Source organism: Labrus mixtus, chromosome 13, assembly GCF_963584025.1.
Source record: "Labrus mixtus chromosome 13, fLabMix1.1, whole genome shotgun sequence".
NCBI classification, from domain to species: Eukaryota; Metazoa; Chordata; class Actinopteri; order Labriformes; family Labridae; genus Labrus; species Labrus mixtus.
The window spans coordinates 25,195,022-25,211,194 of NC_083624.1; the positions used below are offsets into that span (position 1 = coordinate 25,195,022).

Consider the following 16,173-nt stretch of genomic DNA (forward strand, 5'->3'; position numbering starts at 1 on the left):
GTTTTGTCATCCATGCATTTCAGACGTTGGGTGTTAAGTGGGCGTTGTTTGCTCTGAGATTTATTACTCAATACATTTCAAACCATTAATAAAAACATATGTACTGCCCAATCAAGTGCAACAAAACTATTCTTCTCCCAGAGCTCAGCCAACATGCCTGTGTGTCCTCCCAGTCTGCACATCAACTGGTGAGGATGACGGTTCGTCTCGTGGGGTCATGAAAAAGCTGTCCTGCATGTGCTGCCCTCGTAGTTAACCAGTTTTGTATTCAATGCATTTACTAATGCTTGGTGACGGGATGGACGCCCCCGGGAATTATGATGAAGTGACCAATGTGGGGATATTCTTTCTAGCAGGGAATGCATAAATATAAAAAAAAGATATAGAAAGTATACAACCACTAACAATCAATATTAATATCAGTCACCGCAAAGACACTTAAGCACAGATTCCTCATCAATTTCAAAGAATATCGACACCTAACTCACGTTAGCTATCACCCACCTGTTGGCTATGTTAGCTGCATACATAATAGAAGTATTTCACTTTTAGCTTACTTTGAGCTAATGACACTAACTTACAGTACAGCAGCTCGGCAAGGCAGTCCATTTTATCCTCCTCTCTGTCTTTATTATCCTCCAATTTTTTTCACTGTCCGTGGATTTGGCTTTAATCTATATCGGAGCCCCAAAAATATAACAGGAGCTTGAGGCCTGACCAAAGACTTCAAAATAAATAAATCAATAACCCTCCAACTCTTCATCTGATAGCCATACTTGACATCCTTTCACTCTTTTATTGCTGTTTCACTGTTATTCAGCATAAAGGCCTACACATCTCAACTCTTAGGGTCACTTAAATAGCGACACTTGACAGTCTGATGCTTTGATTGAGTTTACTTGAGTTTTAGCTCTTTGCAAGTATAGGCCTATCTGTAACACAATGTTGGTAGTAAATTATGTTTTTTTCCCACTACATGTAAAGCTTACACTCCAACTTCAGGACTTAAAGTGTTTCAGGTTTTCTAAGTCAAGGCAAATTTGACTTTTCATTTTAGACAAACCTTTGCAGCTCTCAGTTTACAGTGTTTAGAAATGCAGGTAATCTTTCTGACATTATTCAGAGCATTTCTTCTATCAGTAATTTTATCTTTCAGTTCATACAGCTTAGCCACGATTAAAGCCTTTCCTACCTTGAATCCTCATGGGGAATGTCAACTCCCTGTCCAACAAGTGTGAGGCGGAGGCTGAGACCGAGCTGAACAACATCCGGGACACTTGTACTGTTTCGCTGTGGAGAAAAGGTGGGGGTCTGTAATCTGTTTGTGAACAACAGGTGGTGTACCCCGGTCATATCACCTTTAAAGACAAGCTGTAGATATCCTAACAGCACATCTGTTATCAAACTTTTGGCAGGTGGTCTAGTCTCAGACCGTATCAAGAGTGTATGCGTGTAGCCTACCGACTACCGGTTCTTTCAAATTGCCGCCATTTTTGTTTCAGGACGTAAAAAAAAATGTATTAACACAAAACACATTTACAATGATTTCATACAACACAGTACAGGGAGACATTCAACTAACGGTGCAGAAAGGATCATTCATACATGAATAAATTAGATTAAAGATATAAGAAAAGTACAGAGCCCCTGAAGCTGAAGGCCCAAAAAATTAAAAATGTAATTAGGCCTAATTTAATTAATTGACTGGAATTTAGTAATAATTTGCGTAATACCCTAGCAATAAGCTAAATGTTGTAAAAGAAGAGTTCAATTTCCAATATCCAGAATTTTTGTGACACGTAGAGTTTCAATATGATAAAATATTCTCTATACCGGCCTGGTTGATGAGCCCAAATGATCAGATATGAGCCATACATCTATACATGTGTTTTGTGAGAGATCTGTTTTAAACAAAGTAAGGAAAAATAGACAAATTTTGTGCCTTTCTTTTAGTTAGTCATGAAGAGAAAACATGAACATTTTACATCTAACTTAAACACCAGAGAGAACAATATGAACAATATTGAACAAAGATTATGAACATAAATTCCCTCAATAATTGTTTCAGTAAGTCAAAAAGTTTCTCCTAAAGTCACTTCATGTCAGGTCCTCTATGCCAGCAACAATGACAAACAGACTGCTGAAGCCTGCTCTGATGTTCTTCGTGCTTGCCTCCTCCACCAGCGACCACAGCTTGGTTCTGACATCCTTCTTGTGTTTAGACCTCTGACAGCTTTGTTTTCTTCTGTTTAAGGACCTCCGAGTTTTTGGCATTCGCCCTGATTTGGTCTTGGTATGCTCGGTAAGACAACCGAACTGTGATTGCGACGCAGTGGATGTTGTCCTTCCGTCCTCGTCTGTGGTCCCAGTCTATGGGCTATATCCAGCATTCTTTAAAGAGAGAGTCCACCATACCTGGATAAACCAGGAAAAAAGTTCAATCACACTAATTTTAACATTTTCCCCTTCACACTCAGGAACCTCCTAGAAGTTTAAGTTCCAGCGCTTGGAATAAGCATCAATGTCGATCTGTTGTACGTCAACATCAAGGGGGCTTATAGTGCTTCAGATATTCCCACCACTCTGAAGATCAGTCTCAACCTGGTCTTTCTTCAGCCTTCCTATAAACCCTGTGTACTAAGACAGCCTTCATCCATCTGCTCATTCAGGAAGTTGACACCAGAGGCTTGTGCGTCTTTAGGGGCCTGTTTTGAGCGCACAGATTTGAGTGTACTGTTGTTGAGTCACAGGGGAACAACTTGGACATTGACATTGACAGAATAGTAGAATGCACCACAGACTATTTTAACTTTTGCTGGGAAATGGCTTTCCCAATTACAAACCCTGGATCACCAGTGACATTAAGACACGCTTTAGCAAGAAAAAGGAGGACCTCAGGGATGGAGACAGGGTGAAGCTCAAGAGTGTGCAACATGAGCTGAAGAGGGCATTAAAGCAGGCAAGAAAAGACTTCATAAGCATAACAAAATCAATGAGGTGTGGAGGGGAACGAGGACCATGCCAGATGATCACTAATGATGATGATGTTGACAAGGCCAATGTCTCAACCATTGTTTCAACAGGTTTGATATGGCGGCTAGTGTCTGTCCAGTCCCAGCTGGTATAGCCTCACCCATTCTCTCTCCTACCATTTTAGCTGCAGAAAACCCCACTCATCTCCTCCACACAGCTGCACTCCTCACTTCAGCTGCAACTTCCCCACACCTGGGACCCCTCCCCTACTCTTCACAGTAGATGAGGTGAAGGTCAGAGCTTCAGAGGCTGCAACCTGCGGAAAGCAGCCAGTCCTTATGGTGTGTGTCCAAGACTATCATCCAGTCCCCCCCAGCCCCCCAGTCCCCCAAAACACAAATACACACACACAAACACACAGCCACTAGGCTTCATATCACACATTCCAATGTCAGCGACTCATGACTTGAGCTGTGGGTGGAACGTTCTCCATACTCTCCATGCACTGCAGCTGGTGATTGAGCTCACCAGACACCAACTAGCAATCAAGGCACAGCTTAAAAAGCAGGAGGAAGGAGAGAGCAGTTGCGAGTGGGTCATTGGCTATCATGTGTGGAAGCAAGAGCAGTGCTCGCTCCAGTGGCTGGAGGGTATTGGCTGACGTGGTGCCATATTTTTTTTTGTTTATTGTGATTTTGTTTTAGTGTTTAAATGAAGTAAAAATTCCCTGTATTTTTTCTTAATTCCTGGCTTTCAATTTTCATTGTTAATCCCCTCATCCCCTAGCCATCTCTGAAATGTAACATTCAACTTCTAAGTGTTTCTGTAGTGCAGTGCAATCGTTAAAGCTGTAGGATTTTCAGGCAGGCCATTTCCTATCTCTGCATCTCCACATGTGATGTAAAATGTATTTAGCTTTTATCAGTAACATGCGTTTTCAGCAGGAAATGTTTGTTTCTACATGAAGTGTTTCTAAAGATGTTAAAGAAAACACATTTTTCCATCGTATTAGGCTGAAAAAAAGAGTATTTAGGCTCTAATCACAAATTACATTCTCTGTCAAAATGCAGGACGCCAGTGAATACTTAAAAAAAAATCCAACGTCTAGCCATTTTAAATATGGCAGACTACAGTGGGCAGAGGTTTTCTCTAATCCACAGATGTTGTGACAGATGACAGCTTAGAGAGGTTTCCACATCCCAAAGCATGTCAGGCTGTTGGCTCATGTGAATTACAGTTTTGTCTCATTGCCAGCAGGAACCCAAGAGTGGCGACCCAGTCATTATTTCAGACGAGTCTGACTTGATTGACATGATTTCCTTCTCTTTCATTTTGCGCAGCCATCCCTGAACATCACTAGGGAATCCCTCTGCATTGAACAGCTGACAGGTGCCACACAATATCGTGTTACCTGGTTAAATCCCAATGAACATTTTTCCCAGGAGAGATAAGTGTTTATTGATATTTTTTTCTGCCTGCATAAACAGAAGGGAACATGACATAAGTTGCACACTGTGCTCTTTGCCAAAATGTATGTTGTAACACTAATGCTAACATTGATAATGGATAAAGATTAACTTCAGCTTTTGAATCTTCACATACAACTCAACTTCTCTTTAAAACAGCTCCTGATTAAAATGACCATGTTCATTTCTATCCTTTTGGAAATTAATTGTGTGTATTCTCTGAAATAAAGGTTTATGTATGTAGATCCTTTCCAAGATTGATGATGTCTAACCAATATTTCAAAATGATTGACTTTTAAAAAGTGAACTCGTAGTTTTTACACATTTCTTTATTGAAAACTAAATATGACTTTTATCTAAAAAAATCAGAAAATTAAGCCTAAGATTTGTAATAATCCAAGTTTCAATCATTTCAATGATATGATTATAACAGTGTCTTACAAATTCATTTGAAAAGACTAATGGAAATGTATGGAGTTTGAAAACATGAGGAAGGATGAAAATGCCTGACAAAAATGTACACAGCATTTTGGATTGAGACACATTTCAAACATGGTGTAACTTTTTCCTTCAACCACTGAAGGCCGACAGAGCTTCTTATGAGGGGTGTTTAATAGCATGAGCAAGAAAAGGGCTAGTACAGATTGTGAAACAGAACAGCACAGAGTTGGTGTGAATTGTTGAGTTTTCTTGAGGGAGAGCTCTGGTTGAGTTTAGTCTCTTCTGCCTCTGCCAGTCTTCAGCCAGGTCACAAACTCTTTGGCTGCCTTGTCCTGCAGGTAGGAGCTCACGTCACTGGTGTAGGTGCCGTCTGCATGGCGTCTGAATAGACTCCTGTAGACACACACACACACACACACACACACACACACACACACACACACACACACACACACACGTTATTTTGCAGCACTTTCACAATATTTAATAAAGCATGATCTTGAAATCTTTAAACTACAATTGAAGTAAACTGCCCTTAATTATGATGTAACTCACAGAATGATACTTGGTTGATTCAGTAAGAACAAGACAAAACTCACCCGTTCCTTTTTGAGTTCTTTAGCCACTGGACAAAGTCTTGTGCTCTCCTTGTTTCCAGGTATTTGCTGTAGTCGTTGGAAAAAGTTCCCTCTGAATGTCTCTTCATGTTTCGGAGCTCGATGGGTTCATTCAGCACAGAGCTGTCAGACATGAGCCTAAAAAAATGATGAAGATGTTTAGGATAAAGTTTTTCATCAAGATTTCAACAACAGGTCCTGACAGGCGGCAGATGACAGCACAATATCACTAAAAAGGAAGACATTTAAAAGGTCAACACATACAACAGACAATATAAGGAAGTTGTAAAATTACATTAAATATTATACCCTTTAAAAACATATCATTTAAATAAGAGAATCATTTAATGTGATTAAAAACAGCTGCTCTTTTGAGCACAACTCTGTAACCTGTCATTTACTGTGCAGTCTGCAAGTTACCATGCTCCTTTCCTCTCTCTTCTTTCATGTTTGACAAATGTATCCCTCTCAACCAAAACCACACAGAGATAAGATAAAAAAAATATATTTCAAAACAAGTAAGTTGCTTTTAGGTTAAAAACTCAGGAGAATATTTGAAACACCTTGTTGCAGCCTTGTAATTTCTTTCAAAAAACACAAAATCAACAGAAAACAGAAATGAAGTGCACATCAGGATGTTGACACCAAAAACTCAAAGAATTGATCATAATGGAGCCTTCTGAGTATTGTAAAAGCTGAGAGTTGGTCTTACATAGAGTTTCGATCTGTGACCTGATCAGGCGCCTGCCAGCTGCTTTGGACGATGATGAGGAGCAGGAGTCCAGCCAAAGAGTGAGCGCCCGTCATTGTTGGAGCTTCTGAAAGAGGAGCAGAGTGGGATGGTGAGAATATAAATGTACAAAAGAATCAAATCTTCGGTACACATTGTGGATGTTTGGAATGATAAAAAATATGAAATGTCTCACCTGTACTGCGGTCTGTTGAGCTTCAAAGAGAGAGATAAGAAATTGGGTTGATAGGTGACCGTCTTCTCTCTCTTGGCTTCTGAAGCCGTTTCAAGTTCCCCCTCTTCATCAAATCACTCTTATAAGGTGGAGCCGCGTAGAGCATTCTCCCAGGTGACTCCCCCGTCACTGACACCTCAGCGTATCCTCTGTTACTCTCAACCCATTAGTCAGCTTCCGTCACAGTCCACTGAATGTGTTTGACTTTGTATAAAAAAAAAGAGGAAAGAGGCTACAAGTGAAAGCTGCTAGAATTTAACATGACCACTTTCCTGACAAATAGAAATAAAGACATATCTGTGTCATTTAACAAAGATCAACGATCATCAGTTTATCATCTATTTTTGTATGATCTATATTCCTAGAATAGATTTAAAAGTGTTCTTTATACTTTTGTGCATGTGAAGTTAAACTTGGAAAATATGGAATTTCTTTCTCCAAAGGTTCGCCCTGACTTGATAACTACAACTTAATAATTTAGTAAACCAAATGACATATATCTTTTTAAAAACCGTTTATTTCCACTTAAGGACATGACTGCAACACAGTCCACAACAAATCAGTGCAGTTCAATGCAGCTTCCTAAAAATCCTAAATGCATGCAGTGGCTTTTAGTATGTTTAAAATGTCAGATATATACTCATTTGTACAAGCAATCATTGCACTTAAAAACAATTGACACAAAAATACACACATTATTTAAAAAGAAAATAAAAAAAACCTGCGGATAATTTTCCATAACAAATGCTGTCACAGTTTTCACATCTATTTGGGATTAACGAGGCATTTCTGCAGGAAGTGGCTCATGAGGGTGTATACGTGATGGGAGGCTGTTCCTCTGAGTGTGTGGTCCCTGTCTGTGTACCACTGAAATAAAACACATTAAATAATATAAGTGAGCAAGTCTAACAGGTTTAACATCAAGAAATATTTACCAAATCAGTCACATTTCAAATCAAAGATATTTTGGACTTAGATAGATAATACATGCCAGTTTTTTTCCATGTAATACTTTCATTCAATCCACATGTTCAAGGCCAATATTTGCCCCACTTCTCTGAGCCAATATTTACCATCGCCTCAAAGTCAACTTGCATGTCCACCAGAGCTTTGGAGATCTGTGCTGCCTGCTGGAAGTGGACGTTGTCTGCACAGGAAAGACGGCGTTTTCACAACGTGACTAAACATTAAAGCTCCAGTTTCCATTAAGGCAAATGGAGTGCATTCGTGCATGGTTTTACTGTGTTAGCTGATACACTGTTGAGAAACAAGGCTCAGAAATACATGCTCAAAAAGTGAAAGGAATAACATATAACTGAACGTACCATCTGCTGTGCCGTGAACCAACAGATAGTCGACTGTCTTGAAGTTCTTTGCTCTGGCCGTCACTGTAGAATTCTGTTAAATAAAAGATTTCCACTTTACTAAACATACTGCATTTCTAATGTCGTAAGTGTGCAATCAGTTTTAGTGGACTTGTGAAAAATGTACTTTGTAAGAGTCTGCGTTCTCCGACGGCTTGCCCATGTAGCGTTCAGTGTACACTGCGTCTGCAATAGAAAAACTGGTAAATAACATGATATTACAGAAGATACAATGCAAAAACTGAAATATATTGTTAGAAGAAAGAAAAGATTTTTAGGAGAGTTAATCATGTTTAGATAGAGATGGGTATCTTTATGGGGGACCTCTTCTGTTTAACACATGGTGGTCTGTGTCAAGGTCCTGGCGAGTACTGCATGTCAAGTTTAAATAAAAACATTTTGTGTTTAAAGAAGAAGCTGCACAAAGTCTGATTCACTACAGATGGTTGAAGAATTCAAGTTTAAAAAAATAAATAAACCTGGAATTCTTCATTTAGAAATAAAAAAAAATAAAATATATATATATATATATAAAACCTTTTAAGACATATCGCGTTACATGAGTCACCTTAAGCATAATCTATTATTAACCTTTCCTATTTATTTTTCCATTTTTGATCGATTGTCTGAAGGAAATGTTGCTTTCAAACACAATTTTTTAAAATCTCAATGAAGAAATCTTCTAATAGAAGATGAAACCCCTAACTCCACCTCCATTTATGCGTCTCACACACAGACTGTATAAAATATGGACGTAGTTTTAGTGATGTCAACCATTGGTTAACAGTAGGAGTTCTGAAGCCGAATGATGGCGGTCACCATATTGAAAATGCGGACACAACCTTAGATTTGGTCAACCTAGTAACAGGAAGAGTCTTTTTTTTTTTTTTAAGATTTATTTTTTGGACAGTGGATAGAGTCGGAAAATCAGGGAGAGAGAGAGGGGAATGACATGCGGGAAAGGAGCCACAGGTGGGATTCAAACCTGGGCCGCCCACTAGGAAGACTACAGCCTCCATACACGGGACGTGCGCACTAACCACTGCGCCACCAGCGCCCCAACAGGATGAGTCTTAAGCCTCCAGCTACAATGCACCCACATGCAGTCATATCAGTCACACTCCTTATTATGCATAACTCTTATCATTTGTTGAATCGAAGCGGATGAGATATAAAGAACTTCATCCCCTGTGGGCCGATAAAGACTTCAACTATTCAGACCAGAATAGATGTTTGAAGCAGGCTGTAAACATGTTTATTTCTGCTATAAAAATGGGCCTTTCAACATGGGTGTGTATGTGACCTTTGGGGCTTCTGCAGCCTCAAGGTACTGCACTTTTTTGGTACTTCCACACTGGCTTCATTTTCCAGTTTGCAGCAACAGTGAACAATGTCCAGTGCAGAAAGAGGAATTCTTAAATGAGATCTGTGTTATCTGAATATCCACTATTGACATCAAAAGCCCACAACATGACTCATGTGAATCTTAGCTGTGGAAAATGTCAACAAAGGCTGTTTATCTGCTTGAATTCAGTTCGTCTTGACACCCACCCCATTGCAGTGAATATAGGCATTGAAAATGACTATAACGTATCGTTTTTTTCACTGATGGTCTGGTTTGCTTTCGTTTATTCATACAGAGGCATCAGTTCCAACTTAAGATTTCATAACCAGCTCAGACCTCCTCACGTAAGCTTTTAAGTTAAACTGACTATAGCAGTTGGTAAATATTTAAAAAACATTCAAAGCTTTAGTAACCAATGAATAAGAGCTCTCAGTTATAGTTATATAGAGATGCTGTGTTTTCACTAACCATAATAATCCCACTTTGCTACTGGGGCAACTGCGATCCCACACTTGAAGAGTCCAGTTCCAGCACCGAGGGCCATCGAGGTAACGTAACCGCCGTATGACTTGGGATCAGAAATAGAGAGTGTAGAGTGTTTAGAGAGTGTAAACAACTTGTTGTACAAATACAAAGAGCATCAAGTTGGTAAAAAAAAACCATACCCAGCCCCATATAGCTATTCTGTCTTTGTCGATAAAACCCATGTCAATGAATTTCCTGCAACACAGAAACCAATTTTACTCAAAACAATCCAAAAGTATTTGTACTTTAGTATGACTGCTTTATCAATACCATGACATTAACTCCACTTTTCATTCAGGAGGGTGCAAGTGAGGTCACAGAGGTGATTAAAAAGAAACACTTTACCTCACAGCTGTTATCTGGTCTTCAACTTCAAACGTCCCAAGGCGCTTGTAGATTGAGTGCAATATTTCATCACCTTGGTAACCGCTCCCTCTTCCATCGAAGCTGGCGAAGATGATCCCATGTGTACTGGAAAGGTACGTTCCCCAGTTCAGTTTGAACCTATAGTCCACCCTCTGACTGCAGGGGCCACCATACCTGTGCAGGTCAGTAAAAATCATCAAATGTTTACGCCGGTCCTTTGACTTGTGCCGGTATGTAGTGCTAAGAGGCTTTGTTTACTCACACATCGATAAGAAGTGGGTATTTTTTAGACTTCTTGAAATTTGGTGGTAACATCATTTGATACCAGAGATCTGTTGGAGGTAAAAAAAAAAAAAAAAAAAAACAGAAAAGCAACACAATTATAGTTTGTTCATGAAGATTAAATTCTCTATTGTAATCACATTTATGCATTAAATATGACTATTATTGTGTTTGTTTTTGAGATTTCTGACAAATAAAGTCTAAACATAATTACACCATTGACCTTATTAAAAGCTTTCTATCTTATAAACATGAATGTCATTTTAAAGTTTACCTTTACATAAACTCTGAACTATTTCATTGGAACCTGAATGTTGGAGAACTAAATGTATGTTTACTCATTTATCTGTGAATGGAAGAATATGTCTCCATGCTCAACTTCAACATGTGTATGTTTTGTGACATCACAGCTGGTTTTAAAGACACACACTGAGAATGGACTTTTCAGTGAAGTGAAAGACATCTTCTGTGCAGGTAATACAATGTTTAAAAAGTACCTGTATTTGCTTATTCATCAACTAAGTGACGTTAGTTTTTTTATTTTTCCTGTGTAACAAAAACAACACATGACATGAAATGTCTTACCAAATCCTGCGATCTTAAATGTGCCATACTGCATTGTTGGTATTTGGAATTCTGACAGAACATTTTCCAGATCCTTGTTGTCTTCAAGAATGGAGAGCTCTGACAAAAAAAAGACAACAGAATAAAAATACTGTGAAACTAGAAATGATGAACTAAAAATAATAAATACTGCTGAAACATTTCTTTCCATTAAAACCAATAAGAATGTACTACTCTAGCATTATCATCACCAGCAGGCCTGTGGCAAAGACAAGGAAGTTAACAGCTTGGTTTAATCTGCTTCCCTTGGGACCCATTTGAACCAGGCCTTTTTTGTCTCCTTTGGCCTACTTTTGTTTTGGGCTTAATATTAAGTCAATCTAAATAAAAATGCACAGGAAAAAAGATAACGGAGGTTTGTAAAAGACAAGAATAAACTCAATATCATGACTTTTTCTTAAAAATTATCAAAATTGTTGTTGATATTCGTCAGTGGGCCTGTAGTTTGGTTGGAGTTTGAATATAAAACCTGCTTGATTTCATAAATGTGTACAGACCTTCTCCTGGCCCTGTGTTGTCCATGAGTGTGTAGAGGGGAAATCCAGGTCCTAATAAGACACAAATAGAAAATGCACACAGAGATGTTTACACATCAGGTCCTCTGTATGACTTAAGAAGTAAGTATTGTTCACAGATGTTCTCCAACACATCTCCGTGGATGATTTATTGCTCAACAAGAAATGTGTAAGGCTAACTGACCGTAGCAGTCCATTCGGTAGTAGGAGGCATCATAGCTGAAGTAAGCAGAGTTGTACTGACACCTGTCCTCATACAGGCCACAGGTGAGGCACTGAGGAGCCAAGGGGCTGCTTCCAATCATAACCCTGACAAGAAAACAAGCAGCAACCTACGTCACTTATGGCACTGAGGTCAGCGAGTTCATTGTAATGTACCGAAGGAAAAACAAAACCATATGAGAAATGCAAATATCCAAAGAAACAAGAAGTCCTTACTTGTAAATATTTCTCTTTACGGGTATTCCTTTGTACTCGTTACTCACAAAATATCTGTTCAAGACAATATAAATTGATCAGATTGACAAGATTTGTACTTCAAATGTATCTTAAAGGTTCATATTTTTTTTCCCAAGAAATGTGTTTTATCATCACTCACATGGCATCTTTTGTTAATTTGGATATGTAGATGACTTCCCACTTCCCTGAGGTGATAGGTGTTGCTTTGCCCTTAATGGAAGGCCCATATTAAATATAACGCTCGACACCAAAGGTAGGTACAGCGCAGTTTATTTTGCATCAGTGGCATAAAAAATAATACTTACATCTTTCACATAATGAATGTGTTTGTAGCCTTGAGTGTCACTCATAACTTTGTAGAAACTGAGTTTATCTTCAGCAAAGAACAGAGGCAATGGAACGTACTGGAGAAAAAGAAGATATTTTTAACAGCTCTTCTCTAAATCACAAATATAATGACAAATAAGAGTCAGTGTGTGGTTACTCTTTGGTCACTTACATGGCCGACCCAGCCTGTCTTGCTTGTTTGCTCAAAATTCTAAAGAAAGTAGAGACATGTATTTCAGTTAGAAATCCTTTGGATGATCTATTCTGAAACCACTTGTGATGTTTGACCAGACAGCTACCTGTTTTTCCCTCCAGTTGGCTCCATCAAAGTCATAGATCTGTACAACCACGTAATTCTGTTTTCTTGAGAGCCACTGCACAGCGACCCGTTCATCTGTAATCCAGTTCACTGAGCACAAAATGTGATCACTGAGCAAAGGCGACAGAAGGTGACAAGATTTTCACATCAGACAGAACACGGGGATGTTTTATTTTGGGATGATTTTAACTAAAGAGTATACAGACCCAGAAGCAACAGAAGCAGGGGGGGTCACCCGTGTGCGACGGGATGGATTGGTGATATCAACCACAAACAGTTTCACCTTGGTGAGGGTCGACCCGGCCTACAACAAACACAAAAACATTCCTAAAACTAATTATACATCATAAGATAGCGAGGACGACAGATCGTAAAGTACTGATCAGAGAACTGTCCATATAATGTGTATAAATCATAATTCATTATAAATGCACAGCACCGGTTGTTAAAATCTGCATACGATCAGTTAATCCATCTTATTTTTTTAAATATTTTTTTTACTTTAAGTGAGGACATTCGTATTGCCTACTTTGTCCACAGGGGGCGCCAAAATACACAACAACCAATAAGATTCTTACAGATGAAGTAAATATTTAATGTTAGATATTCACAATTACTCCATGATTTTTTTCATATAGGACAAAATTCTTTATTATATTAACAACTGTTATGTTTACTTAGTGTACTATGTCACTTTGCCAATACAGCATTTATTAAATATGTTCCTCAAACCTCAAACTTGAATCCATCCCTCTATTCCCGAAAATAATCCAGATTGTTCCATCAAAAAGATTCCAATCCTACTCAAACATTTTGACATCACAAACTGGAGGTTCTAATAACTACTGTAGATGAAAACAAGATTGGTAACGTGATTGGACAACCGATTTCAAATACTTTATATTCTTTTAAATGACCCATTCTCCAGATTTGGGATTTGAAATCCATTCAGATGACTTTGAACTGGACCCTGGATGTTTCATGTAATCTCCACATCTTACCTTTGGGTATGGGACAGCCACTGTTTCTGGATATTGCTCCGATCCATACCAGGTGAACTCCACTTTGTGAACGTCTGTATCGTTAAACTCTGCATAAGCCAAAAGATTGCCAGTTGTGGACCACCATATTGCCCCGTTCGATGCAAACACTTCCTCTGAAAAAGCAGAATGAAAAAAAAAAAAACATGTTACCATCCTCTGCGTAGAGAAAGAGTCACACATTTTCTGAAAAGTAGAACCTTCCTTACCTTCATATACCCAGTCAGGGATACCATTAAGGATCTCATTCTCTTTGCCATTGTGGGTCAATTGCACGGCTTCAGCAGTGAAGTCAGATCTGACAAAAATGTTGTAGTCTACCACATAAACCTGCAAAACAAAATGTTGATACTGTTTTTGGTGTTTTAATGATAAATACAGTACAAATCTAGACATCAGATTCTTATGTTTGCTTTATAAAAAACATTTTATACACTAGTCTTATCGCACAGGACGTGATATTGTATCGCAAATGTCAAGACATGTTGCCTTTAGGGACCAAGGCAGTACGTAAAAGTCAGTGCTGTTGGAAGTAGAAACAATTCTTCTTTAACATTTACTTAATGTGAAGACAAAGCTGCATGTTCTCAGGGTGTATACTTACATATTTGTTTCCTGTCGGGGCCCACGCAAAGTACTGCACTACAGTTGGAAGACTCCCAGTCATAACAAATGTTCTGGAAAGAAAATGAAAAGAATTAGTGTGATCCCGAGTAAATCAGGGCGCTTCAGTCTGATGTGTCAGTCCATGTAACACTCAATTTTGTACTTTATCACTTGATTTAATAGATGATCACTTTACAAAGCTATGCCTGTTTTCTTATGTTTGTTTCTATGAAATCATGCATGTTGTCAGCAATAAAAGATGGCAACTTACGAACTCTTTCTGTCATAGATGGAGTACGAGGCTGTGAATGAATGTCTCCATTTCTGTTGGATTTCAAAAACCAAACTCTTTTACTGTACTTTTGATTTAAATATTTTTTTATAACCAAGCTTAAATCACACATTACATTTGACAGTAAACATAGCATACAAACAGATACACAAACCTATCTGTAGAGCAGTCTCTCACCTTTGTGAAATTGCTTTCAAAAGCAATGAATTTGTAATCTCCTGACAATAAGTAATCCGTGGCATCCACTTGATCCTGCAGGGGGGAAAAAATGAATTTGACTTCAGCATAGAGAAAGAGAAATATATTCACTGTTGTAAAAATATCTACAAATGGAAATAGAAGAACATTACAAAGGTTGAGTTGCTCAAATAAAGTGACTCCTCTTTTGTTTCAGCGTTGTGGAGGAAGACATTTCCATCTCTTGTTTTATGCAGATACTCCTTGTCTGATGAAACGGATAACAGTATACAAATAAGAGATCTTCTATAATGCAAAATGAAAACTTGTATTATCTTGCACACAAAAAAAGAGCAACCTGTATAAGAGAGCTGTACCTGATATCCAGTACAAGTTGTAGGATCTCCACTTGATGGTGTCATTGAAGTAATCTTGAAGGGTGAAAGGCCTTTTGGTCCCATTAGGTTCTGAAATGATGCACATTTGGTGTTTTGTTGTTTTTTTTGGAAGCAGAAGAGCTTTTTGTAGAGCTAAAATATTGCTGCTAACTAAACATGCACACAGGGTGGCGCTATTTCGGGCAGCATGCTTTAACACTGCATGCAGAAAGGGCACCTTTTCCCAATCATATCGTCATTGTCTTTCAACAGTTCAAACACATAACTCAACATGCTCACAACACAAGGGGCAGATTTCCTTTGTTTTCCTTGTTTCAGCTTTAGTTTCAAAGGAGCTGTTTTTGATTACTAAAAAATAAAACTTGACACACACACACACACACACACACACACACACACACACACACAAGCAGCTGTAACTTACTGCTTAAATAAACGGATGTGATCGTTATTAACGTGATGACGACAGCCGCCCCCACCACCCCCCACAGCACCTTGTTGCAGCCCTGCGAAAGGTGACACAAAAGTTGCAAAAAAAACAAGTCTGAATCACAAGAAACACAAGAACACGCTGCGTTTAGGTTGTCATTCATTGAGTCACTCCAGTCTGTACCAAAAGAAAGATATCTCTGCATTTACTGTATGTTTTCCCCTAATACTAAAACTGATGGTAAATCGATTACTGACCATGACGCAGAAGTCGCCGTGAAGCTTCTTGTCAGTCTTAAAAATCCTCCAAAGTCTGTGGTGAGGCGCTCAAAGTCACTTCTTGGAGGCGCAGCCTGGTTAACATACTCTCTCAACAATAAACCCCATAACAATGGCTGTAAACTATAAACTATAAACGTTACCATAAAAAACAAAAACTGAGCTCTTTCCTGCTTTAGCTTCTCACACTTCCCGCTGCATTCCTGAAAAGAAGTCCGACAGCAGACCAGACAGAGATGCCTCCCTGAAGTCAGCAGCTTGCACAACTTTTCCAAGAGCGCACAACTTGCTTGCTGGTATTTAGGAAGTGGCTTTTTCTTTTTTTAACCGAGGGTGCACATTTTTCTCATCAGCTCTCTACCCC

General features: G+C 38.7%; 2 protein-coding genes across 5 annotated transcripts; both read right to left on the reverse strand.

Annotated features, from left to right (window-relative positions):
* Positions 1-5,033: 5,033 nt before the first annotated feature.
* Positions 5,034-6,574, reverse strand: gcgb (glucagon b). 2 transcript variants are annotated; one of them, XM_061054371.1, is made up of 4 exons: positions 6,424-6,574; positions 6,210-6,315; positions 5,480-5,635; positions 5,034-5,273 (listed from the first exon to the last, which is right to left on the reverse strand). In XM_061054371.1, exons 2-4 carry the CDS (start codon positions 6,302-6,304, stop codon positions 5,153-5,155), a joined length of 372 nt encoding a protein of 123 aa, XP_060910354.1. In that variant the 5' UTR covers positions 6,305-6,315; positions 6,424-6,574; the 3' UTR covers positions 5,034-5,152. The 2 variants fall into 2 exon arrangements, with proteins under 2 accessions (XP_060910354.1, XP_060910355.1); XM_061054372.1 differs by having other exon boundaries at positions 6,210-6,312; positions 6,424-6,566.
* Positions 6,575-6,961: 387 nt separating this feature from the next.
* Positions 6,962-16,095, reverse strand: fap (fibroblast activation protein, alpha). Of its 3 annotated transcripts, none has more exons than XM_061054369.1 (26): positions 15,789-16,095; positions 15,526-15,607; positions 15,081-15,206; positions 14,877-14,971; positions 14,704-14,778; positions 14,506-14,558; positions 14,233-14,305; positions 13,838-13,958; positions 13,590-13,744; positions 12,795-12,892; positions 12,569-12,698; positions 12,442-12,480; positions 12,248-12,346; positions 12,082-12,152; positions 11,922-11,975; positions 11,668-11,792; positions 11,466-11,516; positions 10,930-11,028; positions 10,325-10,394; positions 10,042-10,236; positions 9,837-9,891; positions 9,640-9,739; positions 7,954-8,012; positions 7,788-7,860; positions 7,536-7,609; positions 6,962-7,329 (listed from the first exon to the last, which is right to left on the reverse strand). In XM_061054369.1, the coding sequence occupies exons 1-26, from the start codon at positions 15,789-15,791 to the stop codon at positions 7,228-7,230; spliced, it is 2,277 nt and encodes a 758-aa protein (XP_060910352.1). In that variant the 5' UTR covers positions 15,792-16,095; the 3' UTR covers positions 6,962-7,227. The 3 variants fall into 3 exon arrangements, with proteins under 3 accessions (XP_060910352.1, XP_060910351.1, XP_060910353.1); XM_061054368.1 differs by having other exon boundaries at positions 15,081-15,221; XM_061054370.1 differs by having other exon boundaries at positions 15,081-15,170; positions 15,789-16,094.
* Between the last annotated feature and the right edge of the window lie 78 nt (positions 16,096-16,173).

Excerpts from the sequence above, each read along its gene's own strand:
- fap (XM_061054368.1), bottom strand. Across the intron at positions 12,699-12,794 it reads CCTGCTTCTGTTGCTTCTGG|TGATCACATTTTGTGCTCAG; the intron begins GTCTGTATACTC and ends GCCTTTGCTCAG. Across the intron at positions 11,517-11,667 it reads CTACCGAATGGACTGCTACG|GACCTGGATTTCCCCTCTAC; the intron begins GTCAGTTAGCCT and ends GTGTCTTATTAG.
- gcgb (XM_061054371.1), bottom strand. The coding sequence starts at position 6,304 with ATGACGGGCGCTCACTCTTTGGCTGGACTCCTGCTCCTCATCATCGTC. Across the intron at positions 5,636-6,209 it reads GTCACAGATCGAAACTCTAT|GCTCATGTCTGACAGCTCTG; the intron begins GTAAGACCAACT and ends TCATTTTTTTAG. Across the intron at positions 5,274-5,479 it reads AAGAACTCAAAAAGGAACGG|GAGTCTATTCAGACGCCATG; the intron begins GTGAGTTTTGTC and ends GTGTGTCTACAG.